Source organism: Canis lupus, chromosome 14 (genome assembly GCF_011100685.1).
Source record: "Canis lupus familiaris isolate Mischka breed German Shepherd chromosome 14, alternate assembly UU_Cfam_GSD_1.0, whole genome shotgun sequence".
In the NCBI taxonomy this organism is placed as follows: Eukaryota; Metazoa; Chordata; class Mammalia; order Carnivora; family Canidae; genus Canis; species Canis lupus.
In genome coordinates this window covers 402,590-427,127 of record NC_049235.1, presented here as the reverse complement: position 1 = coordinate 427,127, position 24,538 = coordinate 402,590, and the positions used below count along the sequence as shown (strand labels likewise).

Below are 24,538 nucleotides of genomic sequence, written 5' to 3'. Positions count from 1 at the left end.
TAGATCTTGGATAATAGCCCTTTATCTGATACATCATTTGGAAATATCTTCTGCAATTCTTTTGGTTGTCTTTTAGTTTTGTTCACTGTTTCTTTGGCTGTGCAAAAGCTGCTTATCTTGATGAAGTCCCAATAGTTCATTTTTGCTTTTGTTTCTCTTGCCTTCATGGATGTATCCTGCAAGAAGTTGCTGTGGCCAAGTTCAAAAAGGGTGTTGCCTGTGTTGTCCTCTAGGATTCTGATGGAATCTTGTCTCAGTAGATCTTTAATCCATTTTGACTTTATCTTTGTGTACGGTGTAAGAGAATGGTCCATTTTCATTCTTTTGCATGTGGATGTCCAATTTTCCCAGCACCATTTATTGAAGAAACTTTATTTTTTTCCAGTGGATAGTCTTTCCTGCTTTGTTGAATATTAGTTGACCATAAATTTGAGGGTCCACTTCTGGATCCTCTTTTCTGTTCCTTTGATCTATTTGTCTGTTTTTGTGCCAGTACCACACTGTCTTGATGACCACAGCTTTGTAGTACAACCTGAAATCTGGCATTGTGATGCCCCCAGATATGGTTTTCTTTTTTAAAATTCCCCTGGCTATTTGGGGTCTTTTCTGATTCCACACAAATCTTAAAATAATTTGTTCTAACTCTCTGAAGAAAGTCCATGGTATTTTGATAGGGATTGCATTAAACGTGTCAATTGCCCTGGGCAACATTGACATTTTCACAATATTAATTCTGCCAATCCATGAACATGGAATATTTTTCCATCTCTTTGTGTCTTCCTCAATTTCCTTCAGAAGTGTTCTATAGTTTTTAGGGTATAGATTCTTTACCTCTTTGGTTAGGTTTCTTCCTAGGTATCTTATGCTTTTGGGTGCAATTGTAAATGGGATTGACTCCTTAATTTCTCTTTCTTCAGTCTCATTGTTAGTGTCTAGAAATGCCACTGATTTCTGGGCATTGATTTTGTATCCTGCCACACTGCCAAATTGCTGTATGAGTTCTAGCAATCTTGGGGTGGAGGCTTTTGGGTTTTCAAGTACAGTATCATGCCATCTGCCAAGAGGGAGAGTTTGACTTCTTCTTTGTCAATTTGAATGACCTTTATTTCTTTTAGTTGCCTGATTGCTGAGGCTAGGACTTCTAGTACTCTGTTGAATAGCAGTGGTGAGAGTGGACATCCCTGTCTTGTTCCTGATCTTAGGGGAAAGGCTCCTAGTGTTTCCCCATTGAGAATGATATTTGCTGTGGGCTGTTTGTAGATGACTTTTAAGATGCTGAGGAAAGTTCCCTCTATCCCTACACTCTGAAGAGTTTTGATCAGGAATGGATGCTGTAGTTTGTCAAATGCTTTCTCAGCATCTATTGAGAGGATCTTATGGTTCTTGTTTTTTCTCTTGTTGATATGGTTTATCACATAACCAGCTTTGCATCCTAGGGATAAATCCCACTTGGTCATGGTGAATAATCTCTTAATGTACTGTTGGATCCTATTGGCTAGTATCCTGTTGACAGTTTTTGCATCTGTATTCATCAGAGATATTGGTCTATAATTCTCCTTTTTGGTGGGGTCTTTGGTTTTGGAACTAAGGTGATGCTGGCCTCATAGAACAAGTTTGGAAGTATTCCATCTCTTTCTATCTTTTGGAACAGATTTAGTAGAATAGGTACGATTTCTTCTTTAAACGTTTGAAAGAATTCCCCTGGGAAGCCATCTGGCCCTGAACTTTTGTGTCTTGGGAGGTTTTTGATGACTGCTTCAATTTCCTCCCTGGTTATTGGCCTGTTCAGGTTTTCTATTTCTTCCTGTTCCAGTTTTGGTAGTTTGTGGCTTTCCAGGAATGCGTCCATTTCTTCTAGATTGCCTAATTTATTGGCGTATAGCTGCTCATAATGTGTTTTAAAAGTCATTTGTATTTCCTTGGTGTTGGTAGTGATCTCTCCTTTCTCATTCATGATTTTATTAATTTGAGTCTTCTCTCTCTTCTTTTTAATAAGGCTGGCTAATGGTTTATCTATCTTATTAATTCTTTCAAAGAATCAGCTCCTGGTTCTGTTGATCTGTTCCACAGTTCTTCTGATCTCTATTTCCGTGAGATCTGCTCGAATCTTAATTAACTCTCTTCTGCTGGGTGTAGGGTCCATCTGCTGTTTTATCTCTAGCTCCTTTAGGTGTAAGGTTAGCTTTTGTATTTGAGTTCCTTCCAGTTTTTGGATGGATGCTTACATTGCGATGTATTTCCCCCTCAGGACTACTTTTGCTGTATCCCAAAGATTTTGAATGGTTGTATCTTCATTCTCATTAGTTTCCATGAATCTTTTTAATTCTTCTCTAATTTCCTTGTTGACCCTTTCATCTTTTAGCAGATGGTCCTTAACCTCCACGTGTTTGAAATCCTTCCGAACTTCTTCTTGTCATTTAGTTCTAATATCAAAGCATTATGGTCTGAAAATATTCAGGGGATGATCCCAATCTTTTGGTATCAGTTCAGACCCGATTTGTGACCCAGTATGTGGTCTATTCTGGAGAAAGTTCCATGTGCACTTGAGAAGAATGTGTATTCTATTGTATTTGGATGTAAAGTTCTGTGAATATCTGTGAAATCCATCTAGTCCAGTGTATCATTTAAAGCTCTTCTTTCTTTGGAGATGTTGTGCGCTTAGAAGACCTGTCAAATGTAGAAAGTGCTACAGTCAAGTCACCAAGTATAAGTGTATTATTATCTAAGTATGTCTTAACTTTGGTTATTAATTGATATACTTGGCAGCTCCCACATTCGGGGCATAAATATTGATGATTGTTAGGTCCTCTTGTTGGATAGATCCTTTAAGTATGATAGAGTGTCCCTCTTAATCTGTTACTACAGTGTTCGGGATAAAGTTTATTTTATCTGATATAAGGATGGCTACCCCTGCTTTCTTTTGAGGACCATTTGAATGGTACATGGTTCTCCAACCTTTTATTTTAAGGCTGTAGTTGTCCTTATGTCTAAAATGAGGATCTTGTAGACAGCAAATAGATGAGTCTTGCTTTTTTATCCTGTCTGAAACCCTGCGCCTTTAATTGGGTCATTAAGCCCATTCACGTTCAGAGTTACCATTGAAAGATATGAATTTAGTGTCATCATGATACCTATTCAGTCCCTGTTCTTGTGGATTGTTCCCTTGGACTTCCTCTTTCTATTACAGAATCCCCCTTATTATTTCTTGCAGAGCTGGCTTGGTAGACACATATTCTTTTGGTTTCTGCCTATCTTGGAAGCTCTTTACCTCTCCTGCTATTCTGAATGAGAGTCTTTCTGGATAAGTTATTCTTGGCTGCATGTTCTTCTCATTTAGGACCCTGAATGTATCCTGCCACCCTTTCCGGCCTGCCAGGTCCCTGTGGAGAGGTCTGCTGTTAATCTAATATTTCTCCCCATAAAAGTTAGGGATCTCTTGTCTCTTGCTGCTTTAAGGATCTTCTCTTTATCTTTGGAATTTGCAAGTTTCACTATTAAATTTCGAGGAGTTGAGCGGATTTTATTGATTCTAGGGGGGAATCTCTCTATTTCCTGGATCTGAATGCCTGTTTCCTCCCCAAATTTGGGAAGTTGTCACTATGATTTGTTCAAATACAAATACATATTCTGGACCTCTGTCCCTTTCGGCACCCTTGGGAACCCCAATTAAATGTAGATTTTTCCTTCTGAGGCTGTCATTTATTTCCCTTAACCTATCCTCATGATCTCTTAATTGTTTTTCTCTTTTTTACTCAGTTTCCCTCCTTGCCATCAACTTGTCTTCTATGTCACTCACTCATTCTTCTACCTCATTAACTCTCGTCATTAGGACCTCTAGTTTGGATTGCATCTAATTTTATTGATTTTTAATTTCTGTCTGATTAGATCTAAATTCTGTGGTCATGAAGTCTCTTGAATCCTTTTGCTTTTTTCTGGAGCCACCAGTAGCTTTATAATAGTGCTTCTGAATTGGCTTTCTGACATTGAATTGTAATCCAAATTTTGTAACTCTGTGGGAGAGAGGACTGTTTCTGATTCTTTCTTTTGAAGTGAGTTTTTCCTTCTAGCCATTTTGCTCAGTGCAGAGTGTGCAAAAACAAGTTGTACTGGGAAAAGGAGAAAAAGCGAGAAGGGAAAAAAGAAAAGAAAAAAAGAAGAACAAAAAGAGAAAAGAAAAAAATAGGGGGTAGGGAAGCAAACAGAAAACCAAAAAGAAGGGGGAGTATCCTGTGTTTCTATATACTGTAAATCCCTCGACTTCCGCTGGAACTTTCCAGTCCTGCTTGGTCAATAACTTGCTTTTCCCCTGTCCTTCTAGGTGGTCTTCTGTGGGAGGGGCCTGCTGTGCTGATTCTCAGGTGTGAGCACCTGGGGGAGCTGCTCAGCCCCCTTCCTGGTGCTTGGGTCAGTGGGAGATGTTTATCCTGTGAGGCTACTGTGAGGCTCAGTGGGGGTTGTTTATCCTGTGAGGCCCCAGGAGGATCAACAACAGTGGCGGCGGCCAGCTCTCCTGCCCTGGAGTCAGCTTCCGCAGTAGCTACCTCAGCTCCCAGTTCACAGGGGCCTGGATGCTCCATGGGCCGGGGCCGCTTATCTGTACAGCTCAGAGTCGCCCAGTGGCAGGAGCGTTCTTGGTGTCCTGTGCCCTCTCGGTCTCTGCCTGTCCCGGGGGAGCCCCAGATCCTGGGCTGTGTCCCACAGTGCCCTGGGCTCCTGGGCCCGAGCCACTGGAATTGTGCTCCGGGGACCGCGCAGCCCCCTCCATGCCGAGCCACCTCCGAGCTGCTCCTGGGCCCAGCTGTGCGCACGCTGCAGCCCTTAGGGAGCTCGGCGGCTCTCCCCGGGGCGCAGGTGTCTGTTAGTGTCCCAGGGAGCCCGAGGGCATCCCCGCCCTCCTGGCATCCTGCTCTAACTCCCTGTGAGCACCTTTCCATCCGGGAAGATTGGTGCAGCTCCTGTTTCTCTGGGACGGGGCTCTCCTGTCCTGGGGACACTCGCCCCGGCCTTAGCCCGGCTCCTCGCGGGGCCCCTTCCCCTTGGATGCTTTTTATTTCTTTATTTTTTTCCGTCTTCCTACCTTGATAGAAGCGTGAACTCTTCTCACTGTAGCATTCCAGCTGTTCTCTCTTTGAATCTCAGATTGAATTCGTAGGTTTTCAGGATGATTTGAAAGTTATCTAGGTAAGTTGGTGGAGACAGGTGACTTGGGGACCCTATTCTTCTGCCATCTTGCCCCCTCCTCTGCCTTCCTAATGTCTTATATTCTCTTCTTCTATATGTAATGTGTTCTCCTTCCCAGTTGTAGCGTGTTTACTATTTTCAAGTAATGTATCTTCCGTTTGTTTTCTTATAGCTTTCAGACTCTGGAAATTTTTCTGGAATTTTTATCTGAAAAATTATAAATTTTTCATTTTTGATTAATTTTTTAAAATTTCATTTTAAAACAGTTTTAATCATGGCTACATCCCAGTCTGAAAAGCCATAAAAAATCAATCATCTCATACTGTCCTGTTTTTTTTGGGGGGGGTTGTTTTGTTTGTTTGGTTTTTTGTTTTCTATTTACTACTCTCCTTGGCACACCAGCAACATTTCAATGGACTGTCAGACATTGGATGAGAAAACTTGCTGGTATGAAACGCCGGGACACCTGCACCCCGATGTTTCTAGCAGCAATGTCCACAATAGTCAAACTGTGGAAGGAGCCTCGGTGTCCATCAAAAGATGAGTGAATAAAGAAGATGTGGTTTATGTATACAATGGAATATTACTCAGCCATTAGAAATGACAAATACCCACCATTTGCTTCAACGTTGATGGAACTGGAGAGTATTATGCTGAGTGAAATAAGTCAATTGGAGAAGGACAAACATTATATGGTCTCATTCATTTGGGGAATATAAATAATAGTGAAAGGGAATAGAAGGGAAGGGAGAAGAAATGGGTAGGAAATATCAGAAAGGGAGACAGAACATGAAAGACTCTTAACTCTGGGAAACGAACTAAGGGCGGTGGAAGGGGAGGAGGGCGGGGGTTGGGGGTGACTGGGTGGCAGGCACTGAGGGGGGGGTAGTTGACTGAATGAGCACTGGGTGTTATTCTGTATGTTGGCAAATTGAACACCAATAAAAAATAAATTTATTATTAAAAAAAAAAGAAAAGAAAACTTGCTGGATATGGGTGATGGTATCTTATTCCAGAAAGAAGGTTGCTCCTTCCTGTGCAAGGCAGGGAGAGGACTACTAAACTTTGGCCCATTCCAGAACCATGCTGATTTGGGGCTTCCTTGCAATTTTGATGAGAGTTTTGTGTCTGAGTGTGCCCCAACCCTGGGCATAGTCCTCCTGGCACTCCTGTAGACACTTGAGTGTGGGTAAGGCCCCTTTCCTGGCAGATCCTCAGTGCTAATCTTTGTTTCCCTGGGATGCAAGGGGCCAGAGTGTGATCCTTGCTCTGGTTTTCAGAAGTTTTCTGCTGGGCTTCATAGTCTCCTGGGCAGACAGCTTTAGAACTCATCAAACCCCTTGTGGGGAACATGGCTGAGTGGCAGCTGCATTCTGCACAGTCCCTCTTCTCTGGAGACCTGGCTTCTCAACCTCTAACTTCACCCCTCTATGCACACAGGTGTGCACATGCTGGTGGTCTCCCTGTTTCTCAGTAGCTGCTCTGTGCCTTGATTGTCATTATCATATCATACCCAGACACAGCAGGGCCAGTGTGACCCCACATCCCAGAGTGGTTCCCTTGTACCACCCTAAATCATTTCACATGCATCCCTGAAGAAGAGCCTGGCCCTGGGCTCACCTCTTAGAACGTCTCCCCCAGGGCAGCCCCAGTTGCTCAGCAGATTAGCACCACCTTCAGCCCAGGGCATGATCCTGGATTCCTGGGATCGAGTCCCGCATTGGGCACCCTGCGTGAAACCTGCTTCTCCCTCTGCCTGTGTCTCTGCCTCTCTCTCTCTCTCTCTCTCTCTCTCTTTGTGTCTCTAATAAATAAATGAAATCTTTTTTAAAAAAAATGTCTCCCCCAGGCTTTAATCATTCATCACCGCATAGTGAGGTTTGCCCTGAGTACAGAGCATAAGGGCCCCATCAGTCCCTTCTTTCATGTGTGTTCCCACATTTAACTTCACCACAGCACTGCATCACTGCTGTCATGGCTGATGTGCTTGTCTTTCTGTCTGCCTCAGTAGACTGTGTTCTGACTGTCACATTCCCAGCCACCACCATGGTGCCTGGTGCCTGCATGACGTGGGCCACCATTCACATGAGTTGTGCCAATGATTGTATGCATGGCTGACCGCCTCTAGAACATAGAATCTCTGAGATTCTGTATGTATGCACTTGAGTTTAATGGGAGATACACGATGTTTTTTTTAAAAAGGTGATTTCAGGTGTTGGTAAGGATGTAGAGAATTGGAACTCTCATGCCCTGCTGGTGGTAGTGTAAGTTGGCACAATCATTTCTGAAAACTCTTTGGAAATACCTATTAAAGCCAAATGTACCATAACTATGTTCCAGCAGTTTTGTGTTCCCCCAAAAGACCATTCATAGCAGTGCTATTCATCATATCCCCAAATTGGAAACATCCAAAATGAACCAGAAGAGACACAGGAAAAATAAAATAAACTGAGGCGCTCATACAATGGAAAACCATCCATCAGTGGAACAACCTGGGTGCATCTCACATTGTGTCAATGGAAAAAAACCAAACCAGACCCAAAAAACACACAATATAGTATGCATTCATGTGAAGTAAAAGACCTGGAAAAAATGATTGATGGTGGGAAAGCTCAGGATAGTGGTTACTTCTGAGGATGGTTAGTAGTGAGTGGGGAACTAGACATGTTCTGTTGGTTGATACTTTGTTTATGTGGAAACAAGCACAATAAACATCACTGGGTTGTGCAAACAACATTACTGCAATTTACATGGGAGTTACACCTTGATAAGACATGTTTGGTAGGCACACCATATGCTGGGGGTACAGGAGTGAACCACTGCACCTGCCCATGAGGTCTGGCTGTAGCGTGGGAAGGACAATGAATTAGGAGGGACAGGTGACCAAAGAGCCTCCACCCCTTGCACCAGCCTGAAAAATTGCTCATAAGTCAGAAACCTTCAAATGTACACTAGGGATCCAAGATGAGAGACACATGTTTACAAACAAATGACAGCACCCTGCAATGCACATGATGGCATTTACTCCCAGGAGTAAATTTAGTGAATAGTGAAGCTTTCATTTCTGTGACCTAAGCGGTACCAGCTCTGAGTCTCTTAAACTGTACATCCCACTTTCTCCCCAGAGCCCTCTGTGGAGTTTGCGAAGGAGCAGCCAGCACGCAGTGAGGTGCAGGCCAAGGCGGGCGGCAGCGCCACGCTGAGCTGCGAGGTGGCCCAGGCCGGGACGGAGGTGACGTGGTACAAGGACGGGAAGAAGCTGAGTGCGAGCTCCAGGGTGCACGTGGAGGCCCAGGGCTGCAGCAGGAGGCTGGTGGTGCAGCAGGCGGGGCGGGCCGACGCCGGGGAGTACAGCTGCGAGGCCGGGGGCCAGAAGGTGTCCTTCCGCCTGGACGTCGCAGGTCAGTTCCACCAACTGAGTCTTGTGTGGAGGTGATGAAGGGATTGCATTACACACCCCGTAGGCCCTGCTGCTCCCTGCATCCGTCCTCACCTTTTCACCTCTGCCATCCTGTTGCCTTCTATTTTCGTAGCCATGGCTGGACGGATGGAGGTTTAATGAGAAGGGTGTGTGTGTGCAGTGACAGGGCCGTTTTTGCGCCCCGAGCGGTGCTGTCACGTCCTAATGCTTAGTCATGCATCTGAGCACCTGCACAGAACCCTCCCAGAGTTCCTCGGTGACCAGGATGATGGCTGTGCTCCACGCTCGGGTAGAGGCATCAAGTAGACTAAGCATCTCACACCTTGGTTATGTGACTGTGCTTTTCTGGGGGGCACTGTCCGGGGTTCTTAGCGAGAGACATTTCAGTTTCTTGAAACCAATAGGGGAGGTTTTGACCATATAATCATATTTGGAAATATCTCAACTAAACTTTAGATTATCCTGTCTTAGTTGCTTCAGGATATTGTTTTTCACATGGATATGCGGTATCTGTGCAGCTCGGTGCAGGGGTAGTTTGCAGATCAAGGGGTCAAAACAAAACAGAAACAGAGTTTTGCATACACGGGCTCCTGCCGAACCGCAGGTTTGTTTGTTTTTACTGCAATGTCTATACGATAAGGAGAGAGGAGTTGTTTTCATAAACGGTGCTTGAATCATTTAAAATTGGGAAAAAATTAAACTGTAATGGAATTCACACAACACCCAAAAGCCATGTCCTGGTAGGATAGCAACCATGAAACCTTCAGATGACACACAGTTGTTTGAAGATTCGGGTAAGGAAAGATTCCTTCCATAGAACTTGAAAGCTCTGAATGCAATAGGACGAGATAGACATATGTGATGACACTAGCATTGAGAATTTCATTCCTCTGAAGAGGCCATAAGAGAGTGAAAAGGCAAGCCACAGATTTGGGAAAACAACTTTAGACACATAGTTGTCAGTCTCTAACTTTTAAGGAAAGAGTGCCTTAAAATGAGTAGAGAAAAGACAGTACTGTTGGTGAATGAGCAGAGACATGAACCGTGTCCCCACAGTGGAGCAACCAGGAGTGGGCAGCCCAGGAATACTGGGGGAGGTGCCAGGCCTCATGAGTCCGCAGACAGTGACAGAGATGCTGGGGGAAGTACAGGGACTCCACCAGATAGACACCAGTTGAAAATACTAAGATAGGAAACGGCATGGAGACTCGGAAGCTTTGTAGACCATAGCGGGGGAAAGTTGCCTTCAAACTCTACAGAAATGTCGAATGTCCTCCGGGAAAGTAGAACAATCCATGTATCATGACCACAGAGTCCATGTACACAGAAGTGTCCCAGACTCCCCTCTGGAACAGCCCAGGTGGGGCAATGATGGGATGTGTGGTGCCCCTGGAACAGCCTATGTGGAGCAGAGTTAGAATGTACTGTCCTCACCTGGAGGGCCCACATGGGGCAGTTGTAGGATGTGTGATCCCAACTGGAGCAGCTCTCACGGAGTTCTAGGAGAAGATACGGTCTGCTCCTGGACAAGCCCATGTGGATCAGCCTAGAATGGAGGTGCCTCACTGGGTGGCCCACATGCGGCGGTGATAAACATTCTAGCCCCACCTGGAACCAGACTAGGTGGGACACTTTTAGAATGTGCCGCCCCCCCCCCCACCTGGAAAGCGTGTGTAGAGCCATGATGCGATGTGTGGTCCCCACGTCTAGGGGCCCCTGCGGAGCAGTGAGGGATGGGCACATGAATCGTGTCCCTCATGGTCGAGAAGCTATGGGGCTTCTCCAGTCACATGGCTGGTGCAGAGCTTGGGGACGTTCCCAGTCCCCTGCAGCCCCGTGTAATCTTTCTCCTCCCAGTGCTGCCTTCCTCCCTTGGATGGTGCCTCTGACCCTGCATGTCCCCCTGTGTCCCCAGAGCCTACACCGGTGTTTGCGAAGGAGCAGCCAGCACGCAGTGAGGTGCAGGCCAAGGCGGGCGGCAGCGCCACGCTGAGCTGCGAGGTGGCCCAGGCCGGGACGGAGGTGACGTGGTACAAGGACGGGAAGAAGCTGAGTGCGAGCTCCAGGGTGCACGTGGAGGCCCAGGGCTGCAGCAGGAGGCTGGTGGTGCAGCAGGCGGGGCGGGCCGACGCCGGGGAGTACAGCTGCGAGGCCGGGGGCCAGAAGGTGTCCTTCCGCCTGGACGTCGCAGGTCAGTTCCACCAACTGAGTCTTGTGTGGAGGTGATGAAGGGATTGCATTACACACCCCGTAGGCCCTGCTGCTCCCTGCATCCGTCCTCACCTTTTCACCTCTGCCATCCTGTTGCCTTCTATTTTCGTAGCCATGGCTGGACGGATGGAGGTTTAATGAGAAGGGTGTGTGTGTGCAGTGACAGGGCCGTTTTTGCGCCCCGAGCGGTGCTGTCACGTCCTAATGCTTAGTCATGCATCTGAGCACCTGCACAGAACCCTCCCAGAGTTCCTCGGTGACCAGGATGATGGCTGTGCTCCACGCTCGGGTAGAGGCATCAAGTAGACTAAGCATCTCACACCTTGGTTATGTGACTGTGCTTTTCTGGGGGGCACTGTCCGGGGTTCTTCTTAGCGAGAGACATTTCAGTTTCTTGAAACCAATAGGGGAGGTTTTGACCATATAATCATATTTGGAAATATCTCAACTAAACTTTAGATTATCCTGTCTTAGTTGCTTCAGGATATTGTTTTTCACATGGATATGCGGTATCTGTGCAGCTCGGTGCAGGGGTAGTTTGCAGATCAAGGGGTCAAAACAAAACAGAAACAGAGTTTTGCATACACGGGCTCCTGCCGAACCGCAGGTTTGTTTGTTTTTACTGCAATGTCTATACGATAAGGAGAGAGGAGTTGTTTTCATAAACGGTGCTTGAATCATTTAAAATTGGGAAAAAATTAAACTGTAATGGAATTCACACAACACCCAAAAGCCATGTCCTGGTAGGATAGCAACCATGAAACCTTCAGATGACACACAGTTGTTTGAAGATTCGGGTAAGGAAAGATTCCTTCCATAGAACTTGAAAGCTCTGAATGCAATAGGACGAGATAGACATATGTGATGACACTAGCATTGAGAATTTCATTCCTCTGAAGAGGCCATAAGAGAGTGAAAAGGCAAGCCACAGATTTGGGAAAACAACTTTAGACACATAGTTGTCAGTCTCTAACTTTTAAGGAAAGAGTGCCTTAAAATGAGTAGAGAAAAGACAGTACTGTTGGTGAATGAGCAGAGACATGAACCGTGTCCCCACAGTGGAGCAACCAGGAGTGGGCAGCCCAGGAATACTGGGGGAGGTGCCAGGCCTCATGAGTCCGCAGACAGTGACAGAGATGCTGGGGGAAGTACAGGGACTCCACCAGATAGACACCAGTTGAAAATACTAAGATAGGAAACGGCATGGAGACTCGGAAGCTTTGTAGACCATAGCGGGGGAAAGTTGCCTTCAAACTCTACAGAAATGTCGAATGTCCTCCGGGAAAGTAGAACAATCCATGTATCATGACCACAGAGTCCATGTACACAGAAGTGTCCCAGACTCCCCTCTGGAACAGCCCAGGTGGGGCAATGATGGGATGTGTGGTGCCCCTGGAACAGCCTATGTGGAGCAGAGTTAGAATGTACTGTCCTCACCTGGAGGGCCCACATGGGGCAGTTGTAGGATGTGTGATCCCAACTGGAGCAGCTCTCACGGAGTTCTAGGAGAAGATACGGTCTGCTCCTGGACAAGCCCATGTGGATCAGCCTAGAATGGAGGTGCCTCACTGGGTGGCCCACATGCGGCGGTGATAAACATTCTAGCCCCACCTGGAACCAGACTAGGTGGGACACTTTTAGAATGTGCCGCCCCCCCCCCCCACCTGGAAAGCGTGTGTAGAGCCATGATGCGATGTGTGGTCCCCACGTCTAGGGGCCCCTGCGGAGCAGTGAGGGATGGGCACATGAATCGTGTCCCTCATGGTCGAGAAGCTATGGGGCTTCTCCAGTCACATGGCTGGTGCAGAGCTTGGGGACGTTCCCAGTCCCCTGCAGCCCCGTGTAATCTTTCTCCTCCCAGTGCTGCCTTCCTCCCTTGGATGGTGCCTCTGACCCTGCATGTCCCCCTGTGTCCCCAGAGCCTACACCGGTGTTTGCCAAGGAGCAGCCAGCACGCAGTGAGGTGCAGGCCAAGGCGGGCGGCAGCGCCACGCTGAGCTGCGAGGTGGCCCAGGCCGGGACGGAGGTGACGTGGTACAAGGACGGGAAGAAGCTGAGTGCGAGCTCCAGGGTGCACGTGGAGGCCCAGGGCTGCAGCAGGAGGCTGGTGGTGCAGCAGGCGGGGCGGGCCGACGCCGGGGAGTACAGCTGCGAGGCCGGGGGCCAGAAGGTGTCCTTCCGCCTGGACGTCGCAGGTCAGTTCCACCAACTGAGTCTTGTGTGGAGGTGATGAAGGGATTGCATTACACACCCCGTAGGCCCTGCTGCTCCCTGCATCCGTCCTCACCTTTTCACCTCTGCCATCCTGTTGCCTTCTATTTTCGTAGCCATGGCTGGACGGATGGAGGTTTAATGAGAAGGGTGTGTGTGTGCAGTGACAGGGCCGTTTTTGCGCCCCGAGCGGTGCTGTCACGTCCTAATGCTTAGTCATGCATCTGAGCACCTGCACAGAACCCTCCCAGAGTTCCTCGGTGACCAGGATGATGGCTGTGCTCCACGCTCGGGTAGAGGCATCAAGTAGACTAAGCATCTCACACCTTGGTTATGTGACTGTGCTTTTCTGGGGGGCACTGTCCGGGGTTCTTCTTAGCGAGAGACATTTCAGTTTCTTGAAACCAATAGGGGAGGTTTTGACCATATAATCATATTTGGAAATATCTCAACTAAACTTTAGATTATCCTGTCTTAGTTGCTTCAGGATATTGTTTTTCACATGGATATGCGGTATCTGTGCAGCTCGGTGCAGGGGTAGTTTGCAGATCAAGGGGTCAAAACAAAACAGAAACAGAGTTTTGCATACACGGGCTCCTGCCGAACCGCAGGTTTGTTTGTTTTTACTGCAATGTCTATACGATAAGGAGAGAGGAGTTGTTTTCATAAACGGTGCTTGAATCATTTAAAATTGGGAAAAAATTAAACTGTAATGGAATTCACACAACACCCAAAAGCCATGTCCTGGTAGGATAGCAACCATGAAACCTTCAGATGACACACAGTTGTTTGAAGATTCGGGTAAGGAAAGATTCCTTCCATAGAACTTGAAAGCTCTGAATGCAATAGGACGAGATAGACATATGTGATGACACTAGCATTGAGAATTTCATTCCTCTGAAGAGGCCATAAGAGAGTGAAAAGGCAAGCCACAGATTTGGGAAAACAACTTTAAACACATAGTTGTCAGTCTCTAACTTTTAAGGAAAGAGTGCCTTAAAATGAGTAGAGAAAAGACAGTACTGTTGGTGAATGAGCAGAGACATGAACCGTGTCCCCACAGTGGAGCAACCAGGAGTGGGCAGCCCAGGAATACTGGGGGAGGTGCCAGGCCTCATGAGTCCGCAGACAGTGACAGAGATGCTGGGGGAAGTACAGGGACTCCACCAGATAGACACCAGTTGAAAATACTAAGATAGGAAACGGCATGGAGACTCGGAAGCTTTGTAGACCATAGCGGGGGAAAGTTGCCTTCAAACTCTACAGAAATGTCGAATGTCCTCCGGGAAAGTAGAACAATCCATGTATCATGACCACAGAGTCCATGTACACAGAAGTGTCCCAGACTCCCCTCTGGAACAGCCCAGGTGGGGCAATGATGGGATGTGTGGTGCCCCTGGAACAGCCTATGTGGAGCAGAGTTAGAATGTACTGTCCTCACCTGGAGGGCCCACATGGGGCAGTTGTAGGATGTGTGATCCCAACTGGAGCAGCTCTCACGGAGTTCTAGGAGAAGATACGGTCTGCTCCTGGACAAGCCCATGTGGATCAGCCTAGAATGGAGGTGCCTCACTGGGTGGCCCACATGCGGCGGTGATAAACATTCTAGCCCCACCTGGAACCAGACTAGGTGGGACACTTTTAGAATGTGCCGCCCCCCCCCCCCCCACCTGGAAAGCGTGTGTAGAGCCATGATGCGATGTGTGGTCCCCACGTCTAGGGGCCCCTGCGGAGCAGTGAGGGATGGGCACATGAATCGTGTCCCTCATGGTCGAGAAGCTATGGGGCTTCTCCAGTCACATGGCTGGTGCAGAGCCTGGGGACGTTCCCAGTCCCCTGCAGCCCCGTGTAATCTTTCTCCTCCCAGTGCTGCCTTCCTCCCTTGGATGGTGCCTCTGACCCTGCATGTCCCCCTGTGTCCCCAGAGCCTACACCGGTGTTTGCCAAGGAGCAGCCAGCACGCAGTGAGGTGCAGGCCAAGGCGGGCGGCAGCGCCACGCTGAGCTGCGAGGTGGCCCAGGCCGGGACGGAGGTGACGTGGTACAAGGACGGGAAGAAGCTGAGTGCGAGCTCCAGGGTGCACGTGGAGGCCCAGGGCTGCAGCAGGAGGCTGGTGGTGCAGCAGGCGGGGCGGGCCGACGCCGGGGAGTACAGCTGCGAGGCCGGGGGCCAGAAGGTGTCCTTCCGCCTGGACGTCGCAGGTCAGTTCGCGGAGAATAGCCTGGATTACAGGCGATGGTCACACTAGCCCACAGCCCAGACGGACCCGGGAGCTTTCCTGTCCCTTCCTCCCAGCTGCCACTTTCTGTCTGGTGTCTGATCCCAGAGATGTTGCCGGGCGAGGGTTTACTGAAGGGAATGGGCCCCCCGTGGGCAACCCTCAGCCACTCGTTCGGAATGCACGGTTGTTCTTTGCCGTCCTGCACCTGGGCTCCATTTGGTGTCCCGGCCATAGTTGACCAGATGTCCTCACCTGTGGATGCTCTAGTGGTTCCCAGAGGCCTCGTTGGGTGTTTCTCACCATCGAGAGACGTATGGAGTCCAGTACCCAGGGCAAGCACGCGGGCACCCGGTCATCCTTGGAATTATCTCGACACTGCGTGTTTGTGATGGAGGTTTTAGGTGTCCTGGGCGTGCTTCTGTCCTTGCACACGGGTATGGAGCCTCTCTGCACAGAGGCCAGAGAGATGCTCATGGCAGAGCCTCAAGGAAATAGTGAGCATGGAAGTGGTAGCCAAGCACCCGTGGTGCAACAGGCGTGTGTTCGGGAGCTGTCTCCACAAAGCTCGTCCTGTATCATTTTGTCTTCAGTTAGGATATCCCGTGTTAGAACTCCGTGGGATTCCGAGGCAAGGGTTGAGAGAGGGAGAGGAGTACGCAGCCCATGGGCACACTTGTGACCCAGAGCGCTGTGGTGGCGGCCCCCCCCTCGACTGGCAAAAAGGGTCTGCGATGGGGGTCCATGAGCTGTGCCTCCCGGGCCGGTTCTCAGAGAATCCTGTGACTTTGTCTTTATGTTCCGTGTCTCGGATGAGGGTCAGCGCAGCCCCGCCCTGGTCCTGGGGCCGCACACAGTGGACTGCTGTTGTCTCAGGAGATCGTGACCCGCGGGCGTGCGTGGACACCGCCACGGCGGCTGTGCGCCTTTTCGACTTGCTGTTTAAGACAGTCTGACACCATTTAATGCAAGAGAATCAGAATGGTGATGACACGTTGTCCCAGTGGTTGTAGGAAAGGAAATCAAACTGATGTATGAAGTCAACAGTGGGGCTCCCCGGGTGGGTCTGTGGGTGAAGCGTCTGCCTTCGGCTCAGGTCCTGTTCCCATGCTCCCAGGATCGAGCTGTGTCGGGCTCCCTGCTTAACGGGGGTCTCCTTCTCCCTCTGCCTGCCCCCCTCCCCCCGCTTGCTTTCTCTCTTCCTCTCTCTCCAAGAAAATCTTAGGAGAAGTAGACAATGCAAACGGCCCCGCCGGGATGTAGCGCCAGTAACAAAATGTCTTTGTGAATCCACGTGTGAGTCCAAAGGCTTGCCGGGTGAATTCTTCCAGATATGCTGGAATTTAATCACTTCTTGCTCGTGGACTTTCTTATACAGAATAGGAAAGGAGCTGTGCTCTTATCTCATTTTACGTGGTAGCGTAAGTTCTATAGCAAAGCAGGCCGGGGCTGTAGAAACACTTCATAGTGTAGGTCTGTCATGGATTTCAGGGTCTCTACGGGAGACGAAGTATGAGCAAGGTGACACCAGTCTGTCGGAAGCATCACACGGGGGATAGAGGTACAGCTTCATTACCCCCCAGCCCATCACCAATAGCTGTCGGCACAGAGTCGGTGGGAGCAGGGACCCATGTGGGATTGAGGGCCACACAGCTGGTGCCCAGCCTGGAGAACATCCCAGCTTCCTGGGTACTCCCGCTTCCCCAGTGCTGCATCTTTTCCTTTTTTTTTTTTTTAAAGATTTTATTTATTTCAGAGAGCACAAGCAGGGGGAGCAGCAGAGGGAGAGGGAGAAGCAGATTCCTTGCTGAGCAGGGACAACCGCCCCCCCCCCCCGCCCCCGCCCCGCCCCGATGCAGAGCTCAATCCCAGGACCCTGAGATCATGACCTGAGCCACCCAGGCACCGCCCAGTACTGCATCTTGACTTAGATAAGGTTTTGATCACGCGTCCCCCTGTGTCCCCAGAGCCTACACCGGTGTTTGCCAAGGAGCAGCCAGCACGCAGTGAGGTGCAGGCCAAGGCGGGCGGCAGCGCCACGCTGAGCTGCGAGGTGGCCCAGGCCGGGACGGAGGTGACGTGGTACAAGGACGGGAAGAAGCTGAGTGCGAGCTCCAGGGTGCACGTGGAGGCCCAGGGCTGCAGCAGGAGGCTGGTGGTGCAGCAGGCGGGGCGGGCCGACGCCGGGGAGTACAGCTGCGAGGCCGGGGGCCAGAAGGTGTCCTTCCGCCTGGACGTCGCAGGTCAGTTCCACCAACTGAGTCTTGTGTGGAGGTGATGAAGGGATTGCATTACACACCCCGTAGGCCCTGCTGCTCCCTGCATCCGTCCTCACCTTTTCACCTCTGCCATCCTGTTGCCTTCTATTTTCGTAGCCATGGCTGGACGGATGGAGGTTTAATGAGAAGGGTGTGTGTGTGCAGTGACAGGGCCGTTTTTGCGCCCCGAGCGGTGCTGTCACGTCCTAATGCTTAGTCATGCATCTGAGCACCTGCACAGAACCCTCCCAGAGTTCCTCGGTGACCAGGATGATGGCTGTGCTCCACGCTCGGGTAGAGGCATCAAGTAGACTAAGCATCTCACACCTTGGTTATGTGACTGTGCTTTTCTGGGGGGCACTGTCCGGGGTTCTTCTTAGCGAGAGACATTTCAGTTTCTTGAAACCAATAGGGGAGGTTTTGACCATATAATCATATTTGGAAATATCTCAACTAAACTTTAGATTATCCTGTCTTAGTTGCTTCAGGATATTGTTTTTCACATGGATATGCGGTATCTGTGCAGCTCGGTGCAGGGGTAGTTTGCAGATCAAGGGGTCAAAACAAAACAGAAACAGAGTTTTGCATACACGGGCTCCTGCCGAACCGCAGGTTTGTTTGTTTTTACTGCAATGTCTATACGATAAGGAGAGAGGAGTTGTTTTCATAAACGGTGCTTGAATCATTTAAAATTGGGAAAAAATTAAACTGTAATGGAATTCACACAACACCCAAAAGCCATGTCCTGGTAGGATAGCAACCATGAAACCTTCAGATGACACACAGTTGTTTGAAGATTCGGGTAAGGAAAGATTCCTTCCATAGAACTTGAAAGCTCTGAATGCAATAGGACGAGATAGACATATGTGATGACACTAGCATTGAGAATTTCATTCCTCTGAAGAGGCCATAAGAGAGTGAAAAGGCAAGCCACAGATTTGGGAAAACAACTTTAAACACATAGTTGTCAGTCTCTAACTTTTAAGGAAAGAGTGCCTTAAAATGAGTAGAGAAAAGACAGTACTGTTGGTGAATGAGCAGAGACATGAACCGTGTCCCCACAGTGGAGCAACCAGGAGTGGGCAGCCCAGGAATACTGGGGGAGGTGCCAGGCCTCATGAGTCCGCAGACAGTGACAGAGATGCTGGGGGAAGTACAGGGACTCCACCAGATAGACACCAGTTGAAAATACTAAGATAGGAAACGGCATGGAGACTCGGAAGCTTTGTAGACCATAGCGGGGGAAAGTTGCCTTCAAACTCTACAGAAATGTCGAATGTCCTCCGGGAAAGTAGAACAATCCATGTATCATGACCACAGAGTCCATGTACACAGAAGTGTCCCAGACTCCCCTCTGGAACAGCCCAGGTGGGGCAATGATGGGATGTGTGGTGCCCCTGGAACAGCCTATGTGGAGCAGAGTTAGAATGTACTGTCCTCACCTGGAGGGCCCACATGGGGCAGTTGTAGGATGTGTGATCCCAACTGGAGCAGCTCTCACGGAGTTCTAGGAGAAGATACGGTCTGCTCCTGGACAAGCCCATGTGGATCAGCCTAGAATGGAGGTGCCTCACTGGGTGGCCCACATGCGGCGGTGATAAACATTCTAGCCCCACCTGGAACCAGACTAGGTGGGACACTTTTAGAATGTGCCGCCCCCCCCCCCCCCACCTGGAAAGCGTGTGTAGAGCCATGATGCGATGTGTGGTCCCCACGTCTAGGGGCCCCTGCGGAGCAGTGAGGGATGGGCACATGAATCGTGTCCCTCATGGTCGAGAAGCTATGGGGCTTCTCCAGTCACATGGCTGGTGCAGAGCCTGGGGACGTTCCCAGTCCCCTGCAGCCCCGTGTAATCTTTCTCCTCCCAGTGCTGCCTTCCTCCCTTGGATGGTGCCTCTGACCCTGCATGTCCCCCTGTGTCCCCAGAGCCTACACCGGTGTTTGCCAAGGAGCAGCCAGCACGCAGTGAGGTGCAGGCCAAGGCGGGCGGCAGCGCCACGCTGAGCTGCGAGGTGGCCCAGGCCGGGACGGAGGTGACGTGGTACAAGGACGGGAAGAAGCTGAGTGCGAGCTCCAGGGTGCACGTGGAGGCCCAGGGCTGCAGCAGGAGGCTGGTGGTGCAGCAGGCGGGGCGGGCCGACGCCGGGGAGTACAGCTGCGAGGCCGGGGGCCAGAAGGTGTCCTTCCGCCTGGACGTCGCAGGTCAGTTCGCGGAGAATAGCCTGGATTACAGGCGATGGTCACACTAGCCCACAGCCCAGACGGACCCGGGAGCTTTCCTGTCCCTTCCTCCCAGCTGCCACTTTCTGTCTGGTGTCTGATCCCAGAGATGTTGCCGGGCGAGGGTTTACTGAAGGGAATGGGCCCCCCGTGGGCAACCCTCAGCCACTCGTTCGGAATGCACGGTTGTTCTTTGCCGTCCTGCACCTGGGCTCCATTTGGTGTCCCGGCCATAGTTGACCAGATGTCCTCACCTGTGGATGCTCTAGTGGTTCCCAGAGGCCTCGTTGGGTGTTTCTCACCATCGAGAGACGTATGGAGTCCAGTACCCAGGGCAAGCACGCGGGCACCCGGTCATCCTTGGAATTATCTCGACACTGCGTGTTTGTGATGGAGGTTTTAGGTGTCCTGGGCGTGCTTCTGTCCTTGCACACGGGTATGGAGCCTCTCTGCACAGAGGCCAGAGAGATGCTCATGGCAGAGCCTCAAGGAAATAGTGAGCATGGAAGTGGTAGCCAAGCACCCGTGGTGCAACAGGCGTGTGTTCGGGAGCTGTCTCCACAAAGCTCGTCCTGTATCATTTTGTCTTCAGTTAGGATATCCCGTGTTAGAACTCCGTGGGATTCCGAGGCAAGGGTTGAGAGAGGGAGAGGAGTACGCAGCCCATGGGCACACTTGTGACCCAGAGCGCTGTGGTGGCGGCCCCCCCCTCGACTGGCAAAAAGGGTCTGCGATGGGGGTCCATGAGCTGTGCCTCCCGGGCCGGTTCTCAGAGAATCCTGTGACTTTGTCTTTATGTTCCGTGTCTCGGATGAGGGTCAGCGCAGCCCCGCCCTGGTCCTGGGGCCGCACACAGTGGACTGCTGTTGTCTCAGGAGATCGTGACCCGCGGGCGTGCGTGGACACCGCCACGGCGGCTGTGCGCCTTTTCGACTTGCTGTTTAAGACAGTCTGACACCATTTAATGCAAGAGAATCAGAATGGTGATGACACGTTGTCCCAGTGGTTGTAGGAAAGGAAATCAAACTGATGTATGAAGTCAACAGTGGGGCTCCCCGGGTGGGTCTGTGGGTGAAGCGTCTGCCTTCGGCTCAGGTCCTGTTCCCATGCTCCCAGGATCGAGCTGTGTCGGGCTCCCTGCTTAACGGGGGTCTCCTTCTCCCTCTGCCTGCCCCCCTCCCCCCGCTTGCTTTCTCTCTTCCTCTCTCTCCAAGAAAATCTTAGGAGAAGTAGACAATGCAAACGGCCCCGCCGGGATGTAGCGCCAGTAACAAAATGTCTTTGTGAATCCACGTGTGAGTCCAAAGGCTTGCCGGGTGAATTCTTCCAGATATGCTGGAATTTAATCACTTCTTGCTCGTGGACTTTCTTATACAGAATAGGAAAGGAGCTGTGCTCTTATCTCATTTTACGTGGTAGCGTAAGTTCTATAGCAAAGCAGGCCGGGGCTGTAGAAACACTTCATAGTGTAGGTCTGTCATGGATTTCAGGGTCTCTACGGGAGACGAAGTATGAGCAAGGTGACACCAGTCTGTCGGAAGCATCACACGGGGGATAGAGGTACAGCTTCATTACCCCCCAGCCCATCACCAATAGCTGTCGGCACAGAGTCGGTGGGAGCAGGGACCCATGTGGGATTGAGGGCCACACAGCTGGTGCCCAGCCTGGAGAACATCCCAGCTTCCTGGGTACTCCCGCTTCCCCAGTGCTGCATCTTTTCCTTTTTTTTTTTTTAAAGATTTTATTTATTTCAGAGAGCACAAGCAGGGGGAGCAGCAGAGGGAGAGGGAGAAGCAGATTCCTTGCTGAGCAGGGACAACCGCCCCCCCCCCCCGCCCCCGCCCCGCCCCGATGCAGAGCTCAATCCCAGGACCCTGAGATCATGACCTGAGCCACCCAGGCACCGCCCAGTACTGCATCTTGACTTAGATAAGGTTTTGATCACGCGTCCCCCTGTGTCCCCAGAGCCTACACCGGTGTTTGCCAAGGAGCAGCCAGCACGCAGTGAGGTGCAGGCCAAGGCGGGCGGCAGCGCCACGCTGAGCTGCGAGGTGGCCCAGGCCGGGACGGAGGTGACGTGGTACAAGGACGGGAAGAAGCTGAGTGCGAGCTCCAGGGTGCACGTGGAGGCCCAGGGCTGCAGCAGGAGGCTGGTGGTGCAGCAGGCGGGGCGGGCCGACGCCGGGGAGTACAGCTGCGAGGCCGGGGGCCAGAAGGTGTCCTTCCGCCTGGACGTCGCAGGTCAGTTCCACCAACTGAGTCTTGTGTGGAGGTGATGAAGGGATTGCATTACACACCCCGTAGGCCCTGCTGCTCCCTGCATCCGTCCTCACCTTTTCACCTCTGCCATCCTGTTGCCTTCTATTTTCGTAGCCATGGCTGGACGGATGGAGGTTTAATGAGAAGGGTGTGTGTGTGCAGTGACAGGGCCGTTTTTGCGCCCCGAGCGGTGCTGTCACGTCCTAATGCTTAGTCATGCATCTGAGCACCTGCACAGAACCCTCCCAGAGTTCCTCGGTGACCAGGATGATGGCTGTGCTCCACGCTCGGGTAGAGGCATCAAGTAGACTAAGCATCTCACACCTTGGTTATGTGACTGTGCTTTTCTGGGGGGCACTGTCCGGGGTTCTTCTTAGCGAGAGACATTTCAGTTTCTTGAAACCAATAGGGGAGGTTTTGACCATATAATCATATTTGGAAATATCTCAACTAAACTTTAGATTATCCTGTCTTAGTTGCTTCAGGATATTGTTTTTCACATGGATATGCGGTATCTGTGCAGCTCGGTGCAGGGGTAGTTTGCAGATCAAGGGGTCAAAACAAAACAGAAACAGAGTTTTGCATACACGGGCTCCTGCCGAACCGCAGGTTTGTTTGTTTTTACTGCAATGTCTATACGATAAGGAGAGAGGAGTTGTTTTCATAAACGGTGCTTGAATCATTTAAAATTGGGAAAAAATTAAACTGTAATGGAATTCACACAACACCCAAAAGCCATGTCCTGGTAGGATAGCAACCATGAAACCTTCAGATGACACACAGTTGTTTGAAGATTCGGGTAAGGAAAGATTCCTTCCATAGAACTTGAAAGCTCTGAATGCAATAGGACGAGATAGACATATGTGATGACACTAGCATTGAGAATTTCATTCCTCTGAAGAGGCCATAAGAGAGTGAAAAGGCAAGCCACAGATTTGGGAAAACAACTTTAGACACATAGTTGTCAGTCTCTAACTTTTAAGGAAAGAGTGCCTTAAAATGAGTAGAGAAAAGACAGTACTGTTGGTGAATGAGCAGAGACATGAACCGTGTCCCCACAGTGGAGCAACCAGGAGTGGGCAGCCCAGGAATACTGGGGGAGGTGCCAGGCCTCATGAGTCCGCAGACAGTGACAGAGATGCTGGGGGAAGTACAGGGACTCCACCAGATAGACACCAGTTGAAAATACTAAGATAGGAAACGGCATGGAGACTCGGAAGCTTTGTAGACCATAGCGGGGGAAAGTTGCCTTCAAACTCTACAGAAATGTCGAATGTCCTCCGGGAAAGTAGAACAATCCATGTATCATGACCACAGAGTCCATGTACACAGAAGTGTCCCAGACTCCCCTCTGGAACAGCCCAGGTGGGGCAATGATGGGATGTGTGGTGCCCCTGGAACAGCCTATGTGGAGCAGAGTTAGAATGTACTGTCCTCACCTGGAGGGCCCACATGGGGCAGTTGTAGGATGTGTGATCCCAACTGGAGCAGCTCTCACGGAGTTCTAGGAGAAGATACGGTCTGCTCCTGGACAAGCCCATGTGGATCAGCCTAGAATGGAGGTGCCTCACTGGGTGGCCCACATGCGGCGGTGATAAACATTCTAGCCCCACCTGGAACCAGACTAGGTGGGACACTTTTAGAATGTGCCGCCCCCCCCCCCCCCGCACCTGGAAAGCGTGTGTAGAGCCATGATGCGATGTGTGGTCCCCACGTCTAGGGGCCCCTGCGGAGCAGTGAGGGATGGGCACATGAATCGTGTCCCTCATGGTCGAGAAGCTATGGGGCTTCTCCAGTCACATGGCTGGTGCAGAGCCTGGGGACGTTCCCAGTCCCCTGCAGCCCCGTGTAATCTTTCTCCTCCCAGTGCTGCCTTCCTCCCTTGGATGGTGCCTCTGACCCTGCATGTCCCCCTGTGTCCCCAGAGCCTACACCGGTGTTTGCCAAGGAGCAGCCAGCACGCAGTGAGGTGCAGGCCAAGGCGGGCGGCAGCGCCACGCTGAGCTGCGAGGTGGCCCAGGCCGGGACGGAGGTGACGTGGTACAAGGACGGGAAGAAGCTGAGTGCGAGCTCCAGGGTGCACGTGGAGGCCCAGGGCTGCAGCAGGAGGCTGGTGGTGCAGCAGGCGGGGCGGGCCGACGCCGGGGAGTACAGCTGCGAGGCCGGGGGCCAGAAGGTGTTTTTCAGTCTCGAGTTTGCAGGTGGGTTCTAGCATTGGGTAGAGGTTATAGCGCATGACAAATCTGGAAAGGTGGCCTTTTTGACACGGTGGGAGCTGTTGTGTGTTGTCCATGTGGTGGGTTGTCTGTTGATGGGCCCATCCTCGGCCTCTGTCCACTTCCGTGGTCCTTGGGTTAGACAGCATGCTGCAGGCCCTATTGTGGCATGTTCTTGGCATCTGCTTCTCTAAGCTTTTGTCTTCACTGTCACATCTGTACCTTAACTAGTACAAAACCTGCCACTGAGGCTTTCTTGGTCACCTGCACCTGCTAAGGACTGGTCTATCAGAAGAACTTTTCTGTGTAGGTTTATGAACAGATACATTTCCCATTTTAAATC

General features: G+C 50.6%; 1 protein-coding gene across 10 annotated transcripts in view; it reads left to right on the top strand.

The window, feature by feature from the left end:
* OBSCN (obscurin, cytoskeletal calmodulin and titin-interacting RhoGEF) overlaps positions 1-24,538 on the top strand; it is a 123,205-nt gene that overhangs the window by 33,787 nt on the left and 64,880 nt on the right. For 9 of the 10 annotated variants that reach the window (XM_038556421.1, XM_038556420.1, XM_038556419.1 and 6 more), the window contains exons 11-18: positions 8,307-8,582; positions 10,518-10,793; positions 12,733-13,008; positions 14,950-15,225; positions 17,210-17,485; positions 19,427-19,702; positions 21,686-21,961; positions 23,905-24,180. In XM_038556421.1, coding sequence (XP_038412349.1) covers positions 8,307-8,582; positions 10,518-10,793; positions 12,733-13,008; positions 14,950-15,225; positions 17,210-17,485; positions 19,427-19,702; positions 21,686-21,961; positions 23,905-24,180 — 2,208 coding nt within the window. The remainder of the gene's footprint in view (positions 1-8,306; positions 8,583-10,517; positions 10,794-12,732; positions 13,009-14,949; positions 15,226-17,209; positions 17,486-19,426; positions 19,703-21,685; positions 21,962-23,904; positions 24,181-24,538) is intronic. The other variant, XM_038556423.1, reaches the window with a different exon arrangement.